The sequence below is a fragment of the Pantherophis guttatus genome, chromosome 1, assembly GCF_059756535.1.
Source record: "Pantherophis guttatus breed Tessera chromosome 1, ASM5975653v1, whole genome shotgun sequence".
Taxonomy (NCBI): Eukaryota; Metazoa; Chordata; class Lepidosauria; order Squamata; family Colubridae; genus Pantherophis; species Pantherophis guttatus.
The window spans coordinates 60,131,494-60,156,109 of NC_142063.1; the positions used below are offsets into that span (position 1 = coordinate 60,131,494).

The window sequence follows — 24,616 nt, forward strand, 5'->3', positions numbered from 1 at the left end:
TTAAAACTAGTGAATGAGTCTATTTAATGTATTGTGTGGGCATAGAATGCTGTTTGCCATTAAAAGCTAATTATATAGGAATAATCCAGGTATTTCAATACTGCTAATTTAGCTGTCAGAAATCTAATAAATGCTACCGTTTCCTGGTGGATGGGGAAACCAGGAGGATCATTGGATAGATCTCCAAAACATGATAAAGCTTTAGGATTTGATGGGATACACAGTGCATTCCATTTTACAGTTCAAAAAGCATCTAGAGAGTAGTTGGGAGCTGAAAAGAAGGAAACCCTAAGAGGTTTCTTCATCATATCACCATGATGTGTGAGTAACCACACCCTGCTAAGGAGCATTCCACAACTTCATTCCAACAGCAAGTATTTCATCTGCTCTTGACAACCAAGTGACTAACTTCCTTTTCATTCTCTGTCTTCTTTTGCTCACCTTGTTCTAAGTAAATGCTAGAGCAACCAACTGGCTTTTTTATTTTTTATTTATTTATTTTTGTGCAGCACACATTCTTAAAAATATGTGTTTAAAAGATGATTATTTTGACCCATTTTACTTAACAATGAAATTAAAATTAGCATTTTTTTTTCCAATAAAAAGAGATTGGCATCAATTTCATCAGGGACAAGTATTAAATGGATAGGAACTGGTTTAAATAATAATACATACCGGTACTACTTTATATAAAGTGTTTGTTGAGAACTGAAATAGATTATTATTCTTCCCTATTATAATGGGACTCAACATGATAACACAAATCACTGCCATGAGTGTAGGGTTGATCTAAAATTGTGGTCGGCTCTGTATCTAAATGACGTGATCTGAAAGGAACCCTGTTAAGAACTTTTTGTGTGTGCTTTGTCTATACACCAATTTAATACCTCTGATTTTTGTGTACCTTGATCTCCTTGTATCTCAAACAAGCCTTCTTCTGACAATGTCACAGTTGGTGCATTTACCAGAATGGTTATTTCAATCATGAAAGGATAGTTCTTCCTTTAGCAGAGATCATTGAAATGTTGGCACTTGAACAAAACATTTTAGATGCCTACTATGGAGTAGCAAGCTCGGTTTTTGGTATTGATTACCTTGTGCATCTGTTTCTCCTACCTATGAGTCATATATTTTTTTAAACTCTAACCCACTTCTTCTTTTCAAATGTTCTAACAAGCTTTTGTGCAATGTGCAGTGACATGTACATGTAAAGTAAACAGTGTACAGTTGTTCAGAAATAAATTCTAGTATGTTCACTAGGTTTCACTTCAGCTGTCTGGGTGCAGAATTGCACTGTAGTGAACCGTTCACAATCCCAGAATCAAGATATTTAGGTTACATTTTCAAAAAGAAATGTTTTTTTCCCCACAAGCATTTAATTCATTTCAGATATGAAATTGCTGTAGCAGAATAGTAATTTAAACTATAGAAATTCAGGTTATGTTTAACCACGCTCCTCCAAATCCTTCCTGCTATATAAAAAATTAGGACTTTAAGTTGTTCCTCTTATATATACAGTATATATTTAAATAAATATTGCTTTCCTAAATTAGTTTCTCCAGCATTATCTCAAAGACTTCTCTTCCAATATTTTCAGGCACAAAGCTGTGAGCTTGTCAAATATTAATGGAATAAAGAACTCTTGATTCTATTCTATGGAGAAAAAGGTTTATATCCCAGCAATTTATAAAGACTTACTCTCTTTATCTTATTTTACTTTTTGTTATACCGGAACGTTTTTTATAAAGGTAAAAATAATTGCTACTTCCTTTTCCTAAGATGTTTTCCAACTTTTTGGTAAACCTGTTTTATGCCTTCAAATCAGTCTTGACTTCTGGTGACTGCCTGCAAGTGCCTGCAAATTTCTTGGCAAGTTTTTTTTTTAGAAGTGGTTAGCCCATAACTTCTTAAAGGCTAAAGGAAAGTAACTGACCCAAGATCACCAGCAAGTTTCATGCCTAAGGCAGGAATTGAACTCTCTGTCTCCTGATTAAAACCCAGTTTAGACTGGGTTTTAATCATTACATCAAATTACCCTGGAATCCCCTGGTAGTTTTCAAACCAAGTGCAAACCTGGCACAATCCTGTGTGCTTTCAGGGCATGCCAGTACTTCCATCTGCAGAGATAAAGCCTAATTCCTAATAAACTTCCCCTGTTAGAAAATCCTGCAGGCTGACATAATGTAGTTTTCTGAAGATTGCACAATTTCCTTATCTAAAAATCAACCACTCAAAAAACTAAAAATGTTTTAATTGTTGAAATTCAGTTATTATGCATGCTCTCGTCTTTTCTTTTCTTACTGCAAATATTCCCCAAACGTTTGCAGTAAGGTCTATTGTTGAGTGTGCTGCATGGACATTTTTGTATTGTGCTATTGGGGTTTTTTTAAGTTATAAAGTGTTTATGTATTGCTACTACTGGTATTTACAGACTACAGGAATGTCAGTAACTAGGATGGAACACTATGTAATCAGGTTTTGGAAGGAATAGGGTAAAACAGAAGAGTTGGCAAGTGGCAGTGAGAAGGAGGGCACAGAAAGAATGATGGACAAAGAAGAAGACAGGATCATCTGAATAAACTAGAAAAGTATCTTCTGGGATGGACAGTAAAGAAGTCTTCTTGATTGTTTGATCTGTCATATGGGAAGGTGAGTTTGCCAGGGCCATGAATCATCTGTGTCTTGGCTCCTATTAGAGCATAAATGTCCAGGAAAATGGAGAAAACTAGAAGTTTTCAGAAGAGTAGCAACTATGCGGAGATGCCAAGAAATAAGTTCCAGAGGAAATGCAGTAAAACAAAGAATTCCATTGGGCTCAATTTGAACCTGATGGCAAATGAAAGATTCTGACAGTTAGTTTGGAAAATTGGCTACAAACATTTAGAGAGACTGTGGGAAATATGAAAGAACTGATATTTGAAGATGCAGGGCTCACAGATGAGGATTGATGGGTTAAGGAATTTTGTACCTTCGGTATGCAGATGTGTGGAATGGATGAGAAAATGGGATTTTGATTCCTGAGCACTTAACGTCCACCTTTACTTTATGATAGGTCGGCTACTCCATTTGGAACTAGGTCAGTAGGGGCAATGGAAACTCCCTGTACGGGAAACAAATTCCCACCCAAGAAAGGAATGACAGAAAGCACCAAGCTGGTTATGACATGACAAAAGAAATGTGCAATTTTGTTTCAGTCCAGCTTTAGGCATCTCTGTCTCCTCCCAGAAACTTGATGATTTGCTAGACGATCCCCTTGGCCGCCAGATAAATTGCTCACAAGGAAGTTGCTACTTGTGCTGAATCTTTCCAGATGTCTTAGACAATGTAGGTTCTTTGAACTTCTAGAGATAGAAGAAGCAGGAGAAAAAATCTGGGTCAGGATCTCTGACCTTGATTCGTGTTCTGCTTGGCTCACTATAGCTGGTGAGGGACATTTATTTAGACTTGGGAGAAGATTAATGACTCTTTGAAGGAGAGGATAATGCTCTCTGCCTTGAAGGAAATGGTGATGTATACCTTGCTGAAGAACCCATTTTTTGATCTAACTGTATTAGACAACTTCCACCTAATTTCTCTTCTGGGGGGAAACTGCTGCAGAAAGTGTTGGCACTATAGTTATAGATTGACTTTCCCAGGTTTATGGTTCTGGAAAATTTCAATCTATCTTTTGGGGAGGGATCTGAGATAGATCAGGAATTTGTAGCCACTATGACAGCCATGGGTCTATCTCAGGTCATCCAGAACCCATCATGGGATAGTGGTCATACTTGATCTGGTTTTCTTTAAGACCAATGACAAAGTGATCTGGGGAAGCTCTCTGTGGTTCCTCTATCATGCTTAGATCATGCCCTAGTAACAAAGAGATACCATTTAAGGAACACTCAGATAAAAGAGGGAGGAGCCTACAATTGAGTAACAGGCAGAAAAACAAATACTTTCAGATTTGCAAGATTCTATTAATGTAGCCTTATAATAAAGTAGAATAAGCTCATCTTATTGTGATTCCTGCCTAGTCTACTTGGGACACTGACAGATGCCAAATTTAATGTGGGTCCTGTGAAAGTGCTTGGGGAACAATTTTGCCCTGATATCTAGAAAAGGTTTAAACCTGTGCCTAAAAAAGTGAAAGTTTGCCAGGAGGGAGATGTATGTGTGGGTTCTATGAAGGTGAATTCAATCTTGAGAGAATTCCTAAATTTAGCAGTTAAACTGTCAATGAAAAAAAAGGCATAGTGTTTCTATCCAAATTCCACTTATGTTATTCCAGTTCCTTTAATTTCAGTGGTGAAATTTAGGACCATGGTTTATCATTTGGTTGATGTTGTAAAAACAGCAATCACACACTAAGAAGCCTTCCAAAACATGTTGCAAATCACCTGGAGATTTATATCTACATTCGGATGTATCTTTCTTCTATCCCTAGTTTAAGTGAATATTTTAGAGTGTGAAACTAGTCATCATGCAAATAATTATTTTATTATTACCATTTAAGAAAGTGTCCACTTTGCTTTTTTTGGCCTTTCAGATTTAAAATAATGAAGAGATAGTAGAAATAACAAAACATATGCAGTTTCTCAAAATGCAGCACACAAAGGATTTTAAACAACTGGGTTAGTTTAAAAATCAGCACAGCATGACATTATTAAAAGCATGGTAGAAAAAAACCTTTCCTGCTCATCAGACTCAAGGGATGGAGGCAAATAAGTCCTTTTAGGGGCAAATCCAACTGGAATAACTTTCTAAAGGTGGGAACTAGCTCCAAGCCGGAAAAAACACTCCTTCAAAGGAATAAGAACAGGTATCACACAAAGTCAGACCACAAATGTGTGTATTTAAAGCTTAAGAGCTTTCTAAATTGATAATAGCCTTCATTAACTATAAACCTTAGTTTACAGAAATGTGCTGATTTTCTATTTGTGTCTGGAATGCTTTTTTATGATTTGTACTATACATTTTTATATATGCAAGTTTGGAGATTTCAAGTTAATTCCTAAAACGGTTAATGCTCAGTTGGTTAAAAAGAAGCGATAAAGCTTCAATATCCCAATATCTATAATCATGCCACCTTTCCTTTGTGTAAAATCTTTGTGACCTTTAACAACTTACCACAACTTTTAACGCTCACATATTTTATATTCTGGTTCAATATGATATATCAGGTGTTTGCCGAGTAGTGTGCTTTAGGTAAGAAAGAGCAAGAACATAAAGAATAAATAGATCGGTGGAATCAAAAAGGATACATCTAATTCACTCTGAAAAAAAAATTAAAAAAAATTAGCAAGAGAACAGAACTGTTATTGTTTTGCTATTTTTTTCTAAAATAGATTTGTATATTAGTTTGCAAGCATAAGGATTCTAAATTCCTTCAATTTGCAAAATAGGTTTTCAATCTAGCAGAAACTTTTTCGAGAAAAATAAATGTGACATTTTTTATCATTTTCTTTTGCTGCCACTTCTTATGACCCCAAAAGCTCATCTCTTGTCATTTCTTCCAATGGAATGGAACAGTTATTTTTATTATTCAAGTAAAAGTTGAATCTCAGAATGCTGACTATGTTTAAACCCAGAGGTCATAATTGATCCCTGAGGGCATGTTATGTCATTCCCAACTTAACAACTGCAAGTGATTTTTGAGGATAAGTGGATAAGGAGGAAGATGATGGATGCAAGAGGAAAATCAAATTCTAAAAGAAAAAATGAATGGGACTTAAGGAAATGATGAGTTTTACTCCCAAGTTCTGCTTTGAACATATTTGTTTTCCATTTGCCTAACTGATATGTGGACATTCTACAACTCCAAATGGTTATTTTCTAAACCAAATAACTTTGTATCTATCGCAACATTAGAAAGAACTCAAAAGCTAATGTCTTTTTAATGTCTATATTTGTTAATGTGTTCTGCAGAGGTGAGCTGCTAAAAACAATAACATTATATTTTGCCCATGTCAGTCTGCATGTCAAAGATTATTATATGCAAAATGCATTACATAAATTCAGCAGCCATGTAAGGAGTACCTTACACTTACAGTAATTTGAAAATCTGCAAATCTCATTCCAAAAACCTTCCTCTACTATTATACACTTTGTGATTATAGATCATTTAGCAGAGAATAGACAATTCACAATGTGTTCTCTTATTAAAAATAGTACAATTGCATTAGCAATAGCAATCTATAGGAATTGGTCTTGCCTCTCACTTTGTTAAACTCAGAAAGGATGAAAAGTTGGATAGACTATATTTTACATACTCTATTTCAGTGCTTCTCATCCTTGGCAGCTTCAAGATAGGTGGACTTCAACTCCCCAGCCAGTATACTACTTCTGAATTAAAATTGTATTTAAAAGATCTGTCCACAGTTCAGAGAGATTTGGGTATATGGGGATGGAACTCAAATCCTCACTCTCATGTCATCATAAACCTGATACTGTTAATTAATCCACCAATAAATTCATAGAAATGTTAATATGGACAAGCTATTACTTTCTCTAATAATCTCCTCACATTATTATTTTTGATTACTTAAAGCATTTTGGCGTGTCACATTTTCAACTTTCAACTTCCAAACATTAGGGGTGTTCAAAAGTTGTGACATGCCCTAGGGATTGTAAAGATACTTCGGTAACTTTAATATAATGTAGATGTGCTTGGTAAGTAACTCCATAAATATCATAACTTTTTAACATTTTCTTCATTTCATTTGTGCATTATGCACAAATGAATCATGGAAAAAGTGAATCATGGAAAAAAAAACTTGCTTGGAAGACACTTGAGGCACATACAGTATACGACACAGCTGATAGAGCATACTCATGGTTTGTAGGTCATGATCTAATGATGAAGGCTGGACAGCCAATTGGTAGTGTGAGAAGGAAAAAGTGCCCTATGCACAAGTTTCCATATTCATGACTGTTCTCATGCATTTCATTAGAATTATGCCCTATACAAAGACATGCTACATGGCCTTCAGGCTGACTGTTCACAGTACAATTACAACTGCTAAATTCATACTTACCACTCTGCTGAAATACTTGTCCAAAACCTCAACAAAATTATGAATCAGTTCAAATACAGCCATCTCATTCTGAAATTAAGTTCAAAATACACTTTAAAAAAGATCAATAGACAGGTGTGCTAATATGTTTTCTTTTTTTACAATAACTTACTGTATACAGTAACTCTAAAATATTAAACAGTATCAGGAGAAGCAAAAGTAGAAATTAAACCACCAAAGTCTCCTTAGTTATAGACTGGGGAGATAGGTAAGGGCCTGTGGGCCTTAATCATTTCCTGTGACATTCCGCTTTGTTTGGATACTATGGACCTATTATTGCTTTTTTGATCAGCCCTCTGAGAAGAATTTCTGTACTTGATATAATATAGTAATTACAAATAGAAGTTCTGTCCATCTTTGATATTGGATGTGTATCAACTGCCCCTCCTGAATGACATCCCCCAGGGGTCAAAAGAAAACAGTGTCCCAATTCTCCCTTAAATTCTGTATCTGCTTCACTGGCAAAATAAAGTAAAACAATAAGTGGTACAAGCAGAACACCAAGCTACGACACTGCACTAAATTTCACTGTGAGCAAATTGCCACTGACATGGATGTTTTAGTTCATGATTCCTGTTTGTAGCCCTGGGTTTTTCTCAAAGGTTTTCCTTATTATAAATACAGTTTATTTTTCTCAGGATTGAATTAAATATTTATAAAGTAATGAGAACAACACATTTCAGATGCATGTACAGCAAAAAGAATATCCATGAAGGAAAAGGTAGACTATTTTCACGAGGATCTGAAGATACAGAGTACCTCTGTAGAGAACCTCTGGTCACAACCAGAATTCGTTCCATAACTTTGGTTGCAAACCGATTTGGTTGTGACCTGAACCTAATTTAGGAAATTTGGCACTTATAAAAAAAATGGCACAGAAGGGGAAATCGGCCACCGGGGGGGGGGGGGGGGCAGGGGGATGTGAATTTTTTGGTCAGAACCCAATTTGATCGTAGTCAGAAGCATTCGTGACCAGAGGTTCTACTGTAATTGATCTGCTGACAGAATTGAGAGCCAATCAAACTCAGAAGTTAGCTTGTGTGTCATGTGAGTTCATAGTATTCAATTTAGATATCTAGTTAAATCTATCATTATCACTACAAAAATTAATGCCAGCCTTTTGATCTTTAATGCACCATAGAAGTTTTAATTTGTTCCAGGGGACCAATACTGCTATCTGCTGGAATGTTTCTTGTAGCTGGTACCTTGTAATAGTTCCTTACTCTTCTTTTTAGGCTTCAGATTAAATAACAGTGTTAAAAATTTGGACTTATTGAGTCCTGTTTTGATTCTAGGATATGAAAGCGAATAGAAAGCAAGAGAAATGGAACAGAGAATCTTGTGTTACATCTAAGATCCATATAAAAAAACTCCTAAAAATATAACTTTCACTGTGATGAAAGCTTTCTACAGTTCTGAAGCAAAGAGCAATTTCAGTCTTTCTTTATGATTGGCTACCCTATTTTTTGTAGTTCCCCTCCTCTCACTGCATCAGTGTATTTTTATTAGCAAAACACAAAAAACTGGCTGTGCAGTTTGGGGCAAGGTCTAAACCATTGCAGGATTTGCCATCTTTGAAACCCACACATCTCACCAAATATATATTTAAAAGGCCAAAATATTTCTATTTCATTCTTCTGGTGATGTCATAGCATTGCTATGTGTTCCTTGGGGGGCAACCAGCATTTATGTAGTGATCAGCAGCAGAAATATTGGATGACTTATAAACATCAGGACAAAGAAGTATCAACAAGTAACTTTTGATGTAAAAGGCTCTTCAGGGTATATCTATATCTATAAATAAGAAAGTCAAAACATACCTCTGTTTCATTGATTCCAACTACTATGAAAAGAGCAGCATATTGTCTATAGACCAACTTAAAATCTTTGTATTCAAGAAAGGAGCACTAAAGGGGAAAAAAGTAAAAAGATGTAAATTGATATAAAATACCTAGATTTGTAGATGTGTGTTAGCAATAATAATTGGTCCGATTTCTTATTTCATCACAAGAATATATAATTTATGATTGCTGGATTTGCACAACATGCTAATATAAAATCAAATGAACTACAGAATTATTCAGTGTGATAAGTGAATTTAATCACTCTTAGTCAAATTATATATCAGAGGCCACACCTTGTATTCAAGCTAGGATATAGAAAATGGTGAAAAAAGGATGCAATGAAGTTCAATAAGATACTTGGATTGTTCCCTTCTTGCATTGTCAGTAAAAAAGAAACATCCTTATTCTTTACATACATATTATGAACAAAATGTTGATCACTTCTCTGTCACATTTAATAAAACAATTAAAACTCAAAAGACGTACGGATTTCTGAATCATTTAAGATCAATTATTTTTATATGTGTCCAATTAGATCATTCATTCATACTTTGTGCATACCTCTAAGACATAAATCAGGACTAATCTGATCATGGCTTGTGCTGTGGTCTAAATATCTTCACAAGGTATATAGCTTGTTATTGAATGGTTTCTGATGGTCCTAACTAATTGTGGTGTTACACATTTTGTATTTATAAAGTAAATGGCTGAATTACATATAGTTTGGCCTTCAAACGTCTGCTAAAGACAATGAAAAATATATAAAAATTATACTACCATAAAAAATACATTAACATTTATAACATTTTGGGAACTCTGGTCCAATTCATCAGATGCATGAAATGTCACAGTTACTTACTTGCTCCTTTGTACGAGAAAGGCACTGCTTGATTACTTCAGCTTCCAGAACTGTCCGCTTATGAAGGTCTATGTATTCATAATAACGAGAAAGCCTTGTTTGGCCTTGTTTATTCACCATCAGGAAAAATTTGATCATGGCTTGTGCTTCAGTCTAAATATCTTCACAAGGTAAAATGCTTGAAAGAGAAATCAGAAACTCAGATTCATCAGACTGTCAGAAATGACCTGAATGAACATATTAAGAATGAATTGGGAACAAAATTTTACAGCAAGTAATTAGGCTGTGGAAGGTACTCAAAGCTAGTAGATGACATGGAAGGCCTAGAAAAGCTAGAGTTTTAGATAAGCCAGGTTTCAAATAACATTATCTCTTAAATGCATGGCTAGCAAATTAATTATAACAAATATTTTCCAACATGGAACCTTTTTCCTTCAGTAGATTGCCAGCAAAGAGATATGGCTAGCAAGTTCAATGAAGAAATTGCATCATCAGCATAACTATGAAAGATTAGTATTCTATAGAAAATTGAAGGAATAGAAATAAGAATTATGAGAAATAATTTTATTAAAGATTAATCAGAGAAAGTAAAAACTAATACAAACTACAAAAATATTAAAAAGAAAAAATAGAAAGTGTGGAAAAGAAAAAAGAAAAGTATATAAGAAGCATCCTTTCTCTTCATCATCTGTATAAACAATTTTAGTAAGTTATCACCATCCCTTAAATACTACAAATACTCTCTTCTTCCCATAACTCATGTCTTAACTATAAACAAAACTCTGTATCATTCATTCCTTAACAGCAAATGTTCATTAAGGGTTATCAGAGACCACTACATATCTATTTTAATCTTGATTAATTCTGTATCCCTTCCCTGAACTTTTAACAATCTTAGGTTTTAATCCTTCAAATAATGTCCTATAATTTAATTTGTTTTTATTTTTTATTTGTCCCTTCTCAGAGAATCCTTCAAAACTTTAACAGATCTCTTCTGTACATTCAGTGAAAAAGGTTATCCAAACCACTCTAGTTTGATATTTGTATGTCATCTTTAAGTATTATGACACCAGCTAGTTTCATTTGTATGCCGGGCATGTCATCTTTTTTCATATTATTCTTATAACTTCTCATATTTAAATACACATTCAAATCAATTTCAGTCTCATTCTATATAGCTTGTTCGTGTTCTATGACATCATTAATACACCAACTATCTATGGTGTCAGATATTCTTAAAATTAATTTCTGAGTCCATTATTCAAAAAGACCCTTCAAAGCAGCCACTGTTAAAATATTGTACTCCATTCTTTGCTAACAAGTCAAATTGAAGTATTCTTCTCCTTTAATAATTGTAGTGTTTAATTTCTTCTAGTTCCCTCTAGCACTCAACTTTCAAAGTACCATTCTATCATGTTTTTTCCTCAAAGAACCCAATAATGACAGTCTCCACAAAAAGGATTTTAAAATTAATTTCAATGTTTGTATTCCAAATCCATCTGGGCTCTTCGTCTATTTTTAAACTTTGAGAATCAACGCTCTCTTTTGCTATTTATTCCAAAAAATAATATTTTTTGAATCCTTAAAGTCATATTTAAAACTTTTTTCACTAAGAAGATGGAAACACATCCAGTGAATATAATAAAAATTGCCATTATGAAGGTTCTTAATACTTCAAAAGCAGGTCAGAACAAATCCAAAGGTGATTAAGAAATGGAGCTCCATCGAGTTTTTTGACTCTAAATGTTTAGATGGAATCCCTCAATTCCCAGCCATTCAACTCATAAGCTGACTACAAAAACTAGGTTCTTACAGTCTACTTACAAGGAATGGCTGACCAGAATTCATGCAGACAATCTCACAGCCTCTCCTTCCTCCAGAGACATTTCACCAGCCAGAATCCTGCATATAGCCACTGATCTCTATCATGACTGCTGTCCCACTTTGGCAGGCTCGTTTAGCTCACCATGACCTCCCTGGAAGAACTCTCCTTTATTGTTACCACAGTTTGATTGGTCAATGGGAGGATTTGGAAAGTAACAATCAATATAATTGATGCACAGGTAGTTGCCAGAGTACAAGGAACTGTTACTTGTTAGTAAAAGATGGTTGTACTTAATATAGATTTCTTAAAAGTAAATGGCAAAGGGAGTTAATTTTTGACAATTCTATGGCACCTTCCCATATTTTTTAATTTGTCCTCTAAATTCATCAATGAGCAAATCCAAATTTAATTCTAGGGCTGTACCAGTAGAATGCCAGAGATGATGAAAAAGGGGCAGTACTGAGCTACTGCTCAGATAAGGTGTTTGAGACTCTGGAATATAAAGTTATACTAGCTTTCAACACATTACTGACATGGAGAAAATTTAGGCCAGCTCTTGAAATGACCTGAAAATATCTCTCTAAGTGCTTTCAATGCAATTTTTATCCAATTTCTACCCTGGGATAATGGAACAAACATGCTTACCCAGGTCTAATTTACTGGGAGCTTTATCTGTTGGAGTCATCACCCAGCTCAGACTGAAAGTAAGAAAAAAATGACACAACATCAGGTTCTAACACTAAACTGGAATTAATCATCAGGAGCATGCAGAATTTGAATCGGGACCCTTACAGATAAAGACAAATATATTGCACAAATCAATTAACTCACATATTACTGAAAAATAAACACTGTATATAAAACTAAGATTAAAAACAGAGCCACAATACAAAATATTAGCATTTTAATTTAAAAGGCTGACTTGGGTAAAAGAAAAATATAAAGTTAGTTCTCTCTAATGTTTCTACAAATGGGGCATCTCAACTGAGAATAGGACTCTACCAGTCAGGGAGTCTGAGTTCTGGAACGTTCATTCTTTACATACCAGAGATTGCTCATGATAAAATTACTTAGGTTGTGGTCAGCAGTGTAAACAATACATCTTATTCCCTGGCTAACATCTTTAACTCTTGCTTAACTGATTTTTCCAGCACAAAATTAGAGTTTTAAAATCAAGCTGGGTAAAGTGTATCTCCCTGAACAGCAAAAAAAGTCATCCTTTGGAGTCCTCCAGATAAACCTGCCAAAAGGAATCAAAATGGATAGACACAAGAAAAAGAACATTCTAATCAACATTTAGAGACAGTAGAATCAGCCAATGCAGAGCTATGAAAAAAATACCGGATTAATCAGCAGCAATAAACAGCCATTATGGATAATTATTAAGGACCATCAAACCAACTCATGGTGACTTTTTAGACAAATCTTTATCATTTTATTTTAGTTATAACTGATAAGTCTTCAAACAGCATTCCAGTAATTATTTTCATCCTATCCAACCACCTTATGCATTGCCTTCTCTCTTCCTTTCCTTAAGCTAGAAGCTTACACCTTAAATCAGTATTTCTCAGTCTTGGCAGCTTTACGTGGTTTAAACTTCAAACTGGCTGGGAAATTCTGGGAGTTGAAATCCACATCTCTTAAAGCTGTCAAGATTGAGGAAACTGCCTTAAACACTGCCCCATTATTCTTCTACACTCAGAATTCTTGGATTGCATTTGTATATGCTACTCCATAAATCATGATTTACAAACCATAATATGGTAAATCATACTATGATTTCTTTGGCTTTTACTTAGAATTATGATTTGTAAATCATGATTTATGGTTTAGTGCTTTATGTACACACAGCCTGGTCCAATGCTCTAGCTTGGCCCTTTATTATGGATTAGCTTTGTTCTTATAATTTTTAATTCTTTTAAATAATTATATAATGGTTTTAACTAATGATTTCCTTATTTACTGATTTTACTGGACTTTTGTACACCACCCAGATATACTTTCCAGAGATAGGCAGCTGTATAAATTTGTGTAGTAAGCAAGTAAATAAATAAATAAATACATCTCTCCTTCTGTTTTAAAAATAACTTGTACTTCATCTCTAGACTCAAAATCAATGCCTATATGCAACAGTCATATATACATCTGCATTTTCTCATTATACATACAACACACAGCCCTCCTGATTCTATCGAGACAAGTGTTCATTTGGAGCTTTTTACTGTAATGATGTTCAAACCCCTGGCCTGTTGTGCTTGCTACAGTGGAATCAACATTTTCACAGGATGAAATTAAGCAAGGGGAAAGCTACTGCAGGAATTGGATCCAATAATGACATTTTCTATCTGTGAGCATCTACTGCCAGAATTCTCTGGTAACATTGCCATTGCAAAGAATTTGAGAAGTTGAAGTCCATAAAACTGGGAAGTTTCTGCATATATAAATATTTGATTTGATTTGTATAGAAAATGTTATTTTCCGGACAGCTATTTTCAAATATTATTTTACTAGACATGTACCCTTTCAAGTGGAATTACTCTTTTGCCTATGAGTGTGAACGTTTGTTTCCTTCTCTGCAGTATGTGAGGAGAATCTCTCAGCTATCAATGTATAAAGGAATAATAAAAACACAATAAAGGAAAGCTAGAAATCTGTCTAGTATGTAAAAGTGGAACTCTACTTACATCTTTATAAATCTTTAGTTACAGTGAGTATTGAATCTTGAGTAAGTCCCATATATTTTAATTCTGACACTTTGGCACCCTTTATTTGATTATCTGTATACTATGCGGGAGTATAGCAAGTGTTAATTCACAGTTTAAAAATATTTGCTTTAAAGAAATATGGATTCCATTGCATATGAAGATATCATTCACCCACCACTCATAATCACCCCAAGAATTCTGGTGTATATTTCCAATAGAGAAGTTAAATTTTCCAAAACCAGGAGATAGCACTGTAGAGTTGTTGTTGTTATCATTCATTTTACATAAATGCATATTCAATTACATAAATACATGCTCAAATTTTCCTGCTCCACAACCTTTTCCTGTTAAACTGGCTTTACAGGTTCCATAAATTTCAGAGCCTGATTTCTGATGTTACAACTTGTCCTCCTACAGTAGAAATGGTAAGGCTTTTTTAAAAAAAATGTGAAGCTATATCCAACAGTATGGATACAGTGGAATTGACACTTTGATAAAACACATTTCCACTTCCCCAGTAGATCCAAAATTTGCTCTATAAATTTGGGGAAATTTCTGAAATGAGTTTGGGTGTGTGCAGATTATTGAAGGAAGCAAAGGGTAAAGGAGAGGAAGTCCCATTGTGCAAGCAGAAACCTGCTTGAATTTTTTTGAAGTTTCACAAACTAATGAATCAGTGCTTATCTACAGTATATAACTATATATCTCTACATTTAGAAATACAATCTATGTCTCAGGAATGTGCTACTTTTCAAACAGTTTCCTTCAGGATTAAATCTGACTAGCATAAAGTAAAATCAGTTTCATCATGTCAGTGATTTGTACTGGCCCAGAGAAACTTCTACTTTGAAATGAATTAAGATGTTCTTATTTATTTCCATTTGATATAATTCCAATCTGTTCTGATTAAATACAGTAAATTGTTGGTGGCTAGTGCCAAGGCAGGGTTGTAAAAAAAGTTAATTCCCACTGGTCATCAAAAGGTACTGCACAAACTATGGACCCATGCTCTCCCACGAAGGTTTAGAATCAAAAAATGCTATTGATGATGTACAGCACAAATGCAACACAGAACTGTGCAAACTACTGTGGCAAACGATCAAGTATTGAAGTTGCAAAAGAAGTACACATTTCTTCTCTCTGTGTGTGTGCTTTCAAGTCAATATTGACTTCTGGCAACTGCCTGGATAAGTCCCTGCAATTTTTTTGTGAGTATATTTGCACCCTGATCTGCATAATGGGCAGCTACAATAATAAGATCTAAGATCATAGGAGTAATATAATTGTACTTCTACTCATGTGGAAGTATATTAGGATAGTGGAGAATTATCATTCCTACATTTTTCCTACAACTTAGTAAAACATAGAAAATATAGTCACCATAACGTGCTACACTGCCAGATCTACACGGAAGTTTTTAAATTCTCTATCTATCCTTTGGCTAATTCTGATGTTATTGATTGATGAATACTGGATTTCTTCATAGGGACCTTATTTCTATGAAACACTGCCACTATGCAATGTTGCTCTTATTTATACATGCAGGCATAATTCTTGTTCTAAATGCAAAATTTAATTATGAACTTGGTTAGGGATACCTGAATGTCCTATTAATTTCATCTTAAAGATGCCTTGTTTACTGTTATGCACATGCTTACATGATTTATTTCTCCTGTCATCAATAGTCCATAGATGAGCAAAGGTAGCATAATTTTTTTTTCCCCTGATCAATGTGAAAGTAAGATTTTCTACCTTCTCCTAACACATGGCTTAGATGTGCGGCTTCAGGCACAACTGCAGAGATGATAGCAGGTTTATTGGCTGGCTTTAGTTGCTGTGGTCATGCCCCTTACTCTCAGGTCATTATTAACTTCTTTGCATCTTCCTTTCATTTTGGTTGCTGACATGGCATGACATGACACAAGTGAGCTGCAACAAAATTAACCTCACTAGAGAAGACAATAGACCAGAATCTCCCTCCGTGTTTTCTTTAGTGAACATGGTGAAGCTATGTTAGACTAGGTAGATCAGGACATCTCTACTTTATCATTTTTAACAACCCTGGTATTGCTAGGGCAAGGCTTAATTGTTAGAGAAAATGGAATACCACTGCACTAAGAAAGTGATAGTCCAGAACATTTTTGAACAGTCCATGAGATACTAACGTACCTCCTTTTTAGAGTTCTTGATATTGTTAGAGAGAAAAAATAGCCAGGGTCTCTCAAAACAAAGAGATTCTGCAAAGATTCTGTCAGATTGTTAAACTTGCCATTCCTGTCATATATCTAAACATGACCCTTTACCAAGGCCTAGGCTCATACCCTTTTGACCAATGATTATTTTTCCCACTAGTTGGGAACCCTATCGATTGTTGTACCTTAATTTGCCTTATAGACTGTTAGAGAGAGGTACTTTGGTGAAATGGTTAAGGATTAAGGTACAGAAACCAGGAAACTGTGAGTTCCAGTTCTGCTTTGGGCAAGTCACTTTCTCTAATCCTTAAGAAGGAGGCAAAGGCAAACCCGAAAAACTTTGCAAAAAAAAAAAACTTGAAGGGACTTATTCAGGCAGTTTTCTGAGAATTGGACATGATTGAACAGAAGATCAAGCAGACTTGATCTTCTAGGACAGTAGCACTGACTGGATTGTTATTGAACACATTAGAGACTGGCTATAGAGGCAAAGCTAATTTCTGCTGGCATGTTTTGTGTGGTCTCATGGCCTGGAGCAAATCACATTAAAGCTGTCTATCTGAATGTATCCTTACCAGATATTCAATTAGTACAGGAAGTCCTCTGTCCCCCAAATCTGACAATATAGTTGGCATCCCCAAATTACAAAGCTTAGAAACTATGTGCAAAGAAACAGAAATAATGTTTTAAATATTACAAAGGTTTGTTTAATGTTAATTACCTTCTGCCTAATTAATTCCTAGGAAAAGCTGTGATTTTAAGAAACTGCAAAAAGACAGTTCGTTGATAATATTTGTTAAAAGCACATTTTTTTAAAAATGCAATATTGTAATAAATGAATCCCAAATAATGACATTCACTTATTTTTATTTGCAACTATATTGCAGTTTTGGAAGCTAATTCTGAAATAACAGTAGAAATAGAACTGATTCATAGTTAATAAGACATATTAACCTTCTCATTTGACAAGTGTGGCCTACCATTCACTTACTCAGCCCTTTTCTTTCCTGACTTTATTTCTTTGAATCATAGGAATTTTAAAGAGTGTCAGACCATCAATATCAATATCAATATTGTTAAAACACTAAACAAATCTCTGGGTTTCTGACTGGAATTTATCAACACTTGAACACACCAGGAAATTAACCTGGGACCTTTGACATAAAAAACCCAACTGTTTTACTATTAATTCACAGTCTCTCCCTGTAAGAAGTAGGGCTGAGAAGGTGTCTGAGAAAATCATAATTGTCTCTTAGAAGAGGAGGTGCTACTAACACCTTTGAAAATCTTAAGAAGTTTCTCCTAGAAAAAAAATCCTCTAGAGAAATGCAAAATAAATAGGGATGAAAATTGTAAAACAAGATGAACAGAAGCTCTTGGGGCACCTATAAAAACTCCACAATTGTTTCCATTTCTCTAAGATGCCTTTTAATACAATACAGAAAGAAAATTAAAAGAAGTTAAGGGGAGGGAGAGAACTCAGAATTTTAGAATTGCTAACATCTCATAAAATTCAGAGCAGAAAAAACCCTTTTTTCCTTAAACTGTCTCTGTCAGTCCTTATCATTGGCAAAGCCAGATAAGCTAGTTCTCTATTTGGACAAATTTTTAATTTAATTTAAAAGAGCTACAATCCATTGTATTAGTGTCCTTTTGCCTAATTGTAAGCAGAAAAATGGCTGAACTGTGATTAGTTTACTTTTGATGCAATTCAGTAATCATTAAGAAGATCAGGACTATAAAGTGATCAAAAATCTGATCCCAACTTGATTATAATTTTAACAAATATATAATTTTAATTACTTAAGAATGTTTTTAAATTTCATAAAATTGCTTTTTGATGTTTGGATAAGGATCCAATTTCAAAGCATTAATATTTAACACTAAGTCGAATCAGATGTTGCAATAACTGCAAATCAGATTAGCATATGTGTGTCAAAAGTAGTAGAAATAAACAGGGAATGGAACAATTCATAGATCCAGTAGAATGATCTGAGAAAGCTAAGAAAATCTGGAAAAATGTAGTTTCTGAAAGATTTAGAAGCATGTATGATAATGCTAATAAGTAACAATGAAAATTAGTTTATATGAAAACAAGGGATTTCAATTCTACAAATTGACACTAATTTTTTATTCTTTTATTCTAAAACTAATCTGTTGTTTGTAATGATGGTTGATGGAGAAGAAAATCTGCAATTTGCAGGGATTAGATGAAAATTAAAGCCTCTACCAATGACATTCTTCCACGAAGGATACTAATGCATCCAGTTTATCATTAAAACTAAAAATATATGTTAAAACCATTAAAAAATTTAGCAGCATTGATATGTATTGAAAGCTGTTACAATCTTGGGTAATAACGTATCTTTTCTTTTATGTACACTGAGAGCATATGCACCAAGACAAATTCCTTGTGTGTCCAATCACACTTGGCCAATAAAAAATTCTATCCTATTCTATTCTAATAACAAATGGGAGGTTAAATCGTAATCTGTAATGCTTCCTCTAAAATGTGTTTTCAGCAGAAAAACTGGTTAGGAACATGAAGAAAAATAAAGATGTGAGTACATGTGAGCATCGGATGCTTGTCTTTCCCTCAACCATTACACAGTATCAGCTTCTGAGAGCATCACCTCTGGATAACAGAGACCTCACTAATTAAGATCTTCATTCTGAATTAAGATTATATAGAGTCTTTAAATACAACTCTGCAGTTCTTTTCTCTTGTTATTAACAAGTACATCTAGCCCTCTAATTTTTTACTTAATCCTTTTTAAGGCCATTGATGTTAATAACCATTGCAACATCCTATAGAAATAGATCTGACCAGTTAATTACCTGTTATAAAAGTACTTCTTTGCTTTCTTTGAAATCTGCTACCTGTCGGTTTGAATTAGTACTTTGTGGAAGTTCTGCTTTTGACAGCCAGTGCGGTGTAGTGGTTAAGATGCTGATCTAAAACAGGGGACCCAGGTTCTAATCCTCCCTTAGGCACAAAAGCCAGCTGACTCACCTAGAGCCAGTCACTCACTCTCGGCTCTAATTAGCATCAGGCTCTGCCAGAAGCTGGCTGAAAATAAAACGTCTCATCACATCATCTACTGAAAGCTTCATTATGTGAAATGAAGTGACTGTATTTTCAAATTTTGGCTGGATGAGAAATAGGGACTATCCTACACTGAGATCTATTCAGCTTCTTTCCGGTAATGCATTGGTCACAATTCTGGGGTGGGGAGATAGAATGACTGTTGTCATTTTTCCACAAAAATACTGGTAGTTAGGAAGTGGCTGTTCCACAGGTGGCCTAATATGAAACTGTATTTATGAAACTGGCCCTTGGGGATAACCTGCTGTTGCTACTATACCATACTTCCAAATGCACAGCAGCATCCCTAATTCAGCTATCAAATGTCTTTGAAGAGCTATTGTGGGTTCACTTATATTGGTACTCTAGGCCAGGGATGGGCAATTGTGGCCCTTTTACAACCTGTGGACTTCAACTCCCAGAATTCCTGAGACAGCCAAGCTTTAGGCCGATTCCCCTCATACTATGGAAAATTTCCGCCAGTTCCTTCATCAGATTACTTCTTTATGACAATGGGATTGACTCATTTCTACTGGAAGAATGGGACCATTCAAACATCCTACAAGGACCGGATGAATCTAAAGGGCTTCAGATAGGATTTTGGGAATAGCCAGTGATCTAGAGGGTAGTTCTGTTAAATGCCTACTTGGACTATGGAACCCAATGGCCAGAAGAACATTAGATAAGCTTATTTCTAAATAGCCTATCCACATCGATTGTTTTTCTGAGGAGGTCTGGGAAATTACTGTTTATTAATATATGCAGTCATATTATTATTGTTGTTAATCTTTGGTGAGATTCACAGCCTTTGAGGCTGGTTAATACTTTTTTCTTTTCAACTATTGTTATGTCAGGTGTATTGTGGACCAAGTGCCTGTCAGTCTGAATCCTAAAGTCCCACAAGATCTTGAGTTTCTCATTCTCTAAAACTTTCTCAACCTGATGTTCCCAGTGGTTTTTGCTGTACTCAAATCCAAACTTCTGGCACAATTTCCAGTGAATGATCTTAGCAACATGATCATGGCATTGTAGGTAGTCAGTTTGTGAAATTTTGCTGCACCCACTAATCAGGTGGTTGACTGTCTCATTTTCTCATTGCAGAGGCGGCATTTGCTGTGTTGGTAACATGTTGAATTTTTGCCTTCATGCAGTTTGTGGCTAGGGGCTTGTTCTTGAGCTGCCAAAATAAAGCTTTCTGTTTCTTTTTTCAGTACTCCTGATTTTAACCAGTTCCAGGTTAGTTTCTAGTCAGCTTTGCCTTCAATACTTTTCAAGTATTGGCCATGCCTTGCTTTGGTTTTTCCAATTTTCAGCTCGCTGCTCAATTACTTCTTTCTTATATTCTGCTTTTGTTTTAGTTGCCTTTAAAAGGCCTCCTTTATTTACTTCCTTAATCATTGGTTCTTCACTTTTCTGGATGTAATCATTCAAGCTGCGTTTTTCTTCTTCCACAGTCTGCTTTACTTGTAGGAGTCCTCGACCACCCTCTGCTCTTGGTAAATATAATAGATCAACATCACTTTTAGAGTGCAAGGCATTATTCATTGTCATAAGCTTCCTTGTTTTTCTTTCCAAATTGTCTAACTCCATCTGGGTCCAGTCAATTATTCCTACAGAGTATCTAATCACAGGTATAGCCCAGGTATTTATGGCTTTTATGATGTTTCCTCCACTCAATTTGGACATTAATATCTTACGAATTTGCCGAATGTACTTGGCTGAAGTTAATTCCTTATCTTTATTATGCATTAAGTCAGAGGCTTTTAAAATCCCCAAGTACTTGTAGCTTTCTTTTGATTTTACTGCCTTTATCATTTCTTCTTCTTCTTCTTCTTCTTCTTCTTCTTCTTCTTCTTCTTCTTCTTCTTCTTCTTCTTCTTCTTCTTCTTCTTCTTCTTCTTCTTCTTCTTCTTCTTCTTCTTCTTCTTCTTATTATTATTATTATTATTATTATTATTATTATTATTATTATTATTAAATTTGTTTGCCACCTATCTCACCGTGATATACCCAACATATTCAGGGAAATTAAGTGGGTGAAGAGATTTCTAGAATGACAATGGGCAAAAGAAAAAAAGCAAATATGACCAGACACAGGAATAACTTCAGGTTCAAATATACTTCGGATGATAAGGATGATGGAGAAGAATTCCTTTTTTCCTTACTGTATCTGTGGAATGAATTGGATGTGGGATAGACAGGATACAATGAGGCCTACAGTGGTTCTTAAGGATGTTGACAGAGTTCTTTGTAGCTGTACCTCTACCACATGTACTCTTGACCCCTGTCCCTCCTATCTAATTAAAGCAACCAGGGAAAAGCTTGGAGGTTGATGAATAGACCTGAATTACTTATTGTCATTTACTTCACATGGGGCTGACCTTAAAGATCAACAGGGGGGAGGCGAGAGAGGTTGAGAGTTCAATCCTAGGCAGTGAGAGATACTTCTCTATCAGGGAGCAAAGAGAAAATATCTCCTGTGAATTCCATGTAGGTGTCAGGAAGGGTATCCGGCCAGTAAACGCTCAGCTCCATTCAGCCGCCCAGACCACACCCAGAAGCAAGGGATTACAGGGTTATAAAAAGAAAAAAAAAGTCTGTTACTATTACTGCATGGCTTACTATATACAAAAGGGATATTTTTGTACATTGTTTCCAATCAATTTGTACATTTGTAAACAAAGAAAGTAAAATATAAATTAACAGCAAAGTATTTTAAAAACAATGTTTGTTTACTTTTTTGTGAATGATTTAATGAGGGCATGCTTTTTCATTTTAATTTAATTTAATTTAATTTAATTTATGTGCTGTTTCCATTAAAGAACAAGACATTTAGGAATAAAAAGGAATCAAGACCACAAAAGAATGCTTTAAGAATTATTATTAATCTATAGAAGTAACAATAGTATGGAACATTAACCCTCTTTAAAGAGTTCCAAGAAGAGACAGAGAACACTACGAAACCAAAAGGATAGATTATCACCCAGCCACCAATATAGTAGTTGAATCCTGCATTTCCCCCAAACTTGTGTCCAGATTCCCTCATGGGAATGGAAGAACTCTCTTTTTTCAAAATGTATTGAAGGACGAAGGGACCTTGCCTTGAGGAATTAGTTGAGAGGCAAATTTGGGGAAGGAAATGAGAAAGTCTTATGTACAACAACTTAAAGTTTAAAAGTATCTCATTTTTGGATTGTAGAAAGAACATAAATTGTAATCTGCAAAATAAAACTAGAGGGTATGATTTTCAGAAGTGTTAGCTCAATATTGATTTAACAAGGGAATAGACGTCTTTATCTGAGAACCAAGACAACACTGTTAACAAGCTGCTGCATTCCAGTGTTTTTGATAATTTCTGAGCTTTTTTCTATTTGATTTGATTTTTAAAATTTTAAGAATTATTTTTTTAAAAATCTAGGAAAGTGTTGCAGAAATTATTTTTTTTATTTTGGGATAGCTTGCTTTTACTTAGTAGCATCGATGATGCATTCATGCTCAGATAAATAAGGGAAAAGGCAAACTTTGGAAATGGAAGTCCTGATTTTGACTTTGGGGCAGAGAAAGCTTGATTTTACCTAAGGGCTATGAGAAGAAGCTACAACAGCAAAAAGTGATAAAGATCTATTATTATCAGTCGCAGTCAGCCAGAAGTTGTAAAATGTTCCTGCATGTAGTTTATAGTGTATATATGGGTTTCAAAGATGACTGAATAGACTATCAAAAGAAAAAGAAGCTGTTCACCACAGCTTTAACTAATTTTATTTTATATATTATGATGGATTTTCCATAGCTGATCTCCAGAGATTGCCTAGAAACCTCTCCTCTTACCTATTTATCCAGAGAGAAGTTATAATCTCTTAATATAATTTCATATTCATCACAGTAATTTGATACTAAGATCATTCTCCAATTTCTATCTGCTGTCCTTCTACTTTGGATGGCAGTATAATAATAACAACTGCAGCGTCAAAATCAAAGCATGCTTATATCCTAGAGCAGGGTATATGTGCTGTGCGTGTGATGAGTGAGGAAGCCTCCCCATCCACCCAAGCTGGTCAGCTGTAGAAATATGAGGAATGAAACTGCAATGCTAAGAATCTGTTGCTGGCCCAGTCCATCATCAGTGACTCAAAGCAAGTGAATTGAATGAGCAGCAACAGTGGGAGACTGAGAAATCAGTATTTGCCTTCTAAAGTGAGGTACTGTACAATGAAGCAAACAAAGGACTCCTATGCAGTGCTTATAAAACACCAATGTAAGTTCCCTTCCCTTCTATGTTCCCGTTTTGTGGAAGAGTGAGATAAAGAAGAATTACATATAGACAGAATTAGATACCTGAACCAGAAATGCTTTTCTTCTTGGCTTCTCCTGCCATTTTAAAGTATATTTTCCTGCATGAGAAAAATTTCATTCTAATGTGGGGGGGAAACATTTTTAAAACATATTCAAATGAATATTACATTTATTTATAAGTTACAATGGCATTGAAAAAAGTGATTTATGACCATTTTTTACTCTTACGATTGTTGTAGCACCCCCATAGTCACGTAATCAAAATTCAGATGATTGGCAACTGACTCACATTTATGACCTTTCCAGTGTCCTGGGGTCATGTGATCTACTTTTGTGGCCTTCAGGCAAGCAAAGTCAATGGGGAAGCCAGATTCATTTAAAAGCCATGTTACTAATTTAACAACTGTGGCAATTCACTTAACAACTGTGGCAAAAAAGGTCGCAAAATGGGGCAAATTTACTTAACAAATGTCTCACTTAGCAACAAAATGTTGGGCTCAATTGTGGTTGTAAGTTGAGGACTACCTCTACCCCTTCCTCCTATTTTCCCCACAACTGTATATATGTAGTTGGGCTAAGAGGGAGTGACTGATTCAAAGACATCCACCTGGCTTCTGTGTCTCTGGGAGAAAGAAAGCTCACTTTTCCAGTTTCTAGATTTGTATCCTTCCTTTTTTCCCCAGAAGTTCAAGATAGTGTAATAAGTACTCTCTCCTTCTCTTTGTAACAAATGAGAAAAAATTTAAAACTGGTAGGACTTC

At 35.0% G+C, this 24,616-nt stretch overlaps 1 protein-coding gene across 4 annotated transcripts in view; it reads right to left on the reverse strand.

The window, feature by feature from the left end:
- Positions 1-24,616, reverse strand: part of AP4S1 (adaptor related protein complex 4 subunit sigma 1) — a 28,622-nt gene that overhangs the window by 1,201 nt on the left and 2,805 nt on the right. The window contains exons 1-6 of one of the 4 annotated variants that reach the window (XM_087875052.1): positions 13,130-13,153; positions 12,226-12,278; positions 9,756-9,933; positions 8,873-8,959; positions 7,014-7,082; positions 4,458-5,252 (exon numbers count right to left, since the gene is read on the reverse strand). In XM_087875052.1, coding sequence (XP_087731178.1) covers positions 5,181-5,252; positions 7,014-7,082; positions 8,873-8,959; positions 9,756-9,893 — 366 coding nt within the window. In that variant the 5' untranslated portion in view covers positions 9,894-9,933; positions 12,226-12,278; positions 13,130-13,153 and the 3' untranslated portion in view covers positions 4,458-5,180. Of the gene's footprint in view, positions 1-4,457; positions 5,253-7,013; positions 7,083-8,872; positions 8,960-9,755; positions 9,934-12,225; positions 12,279-13,129; positions 13,154-24,616 lie in introns of those variants that run through there. The other 3 variants (XR_004591463.3, XM_034417976.3, XM_087875063.1) reach the window with 3 other exon arrangements.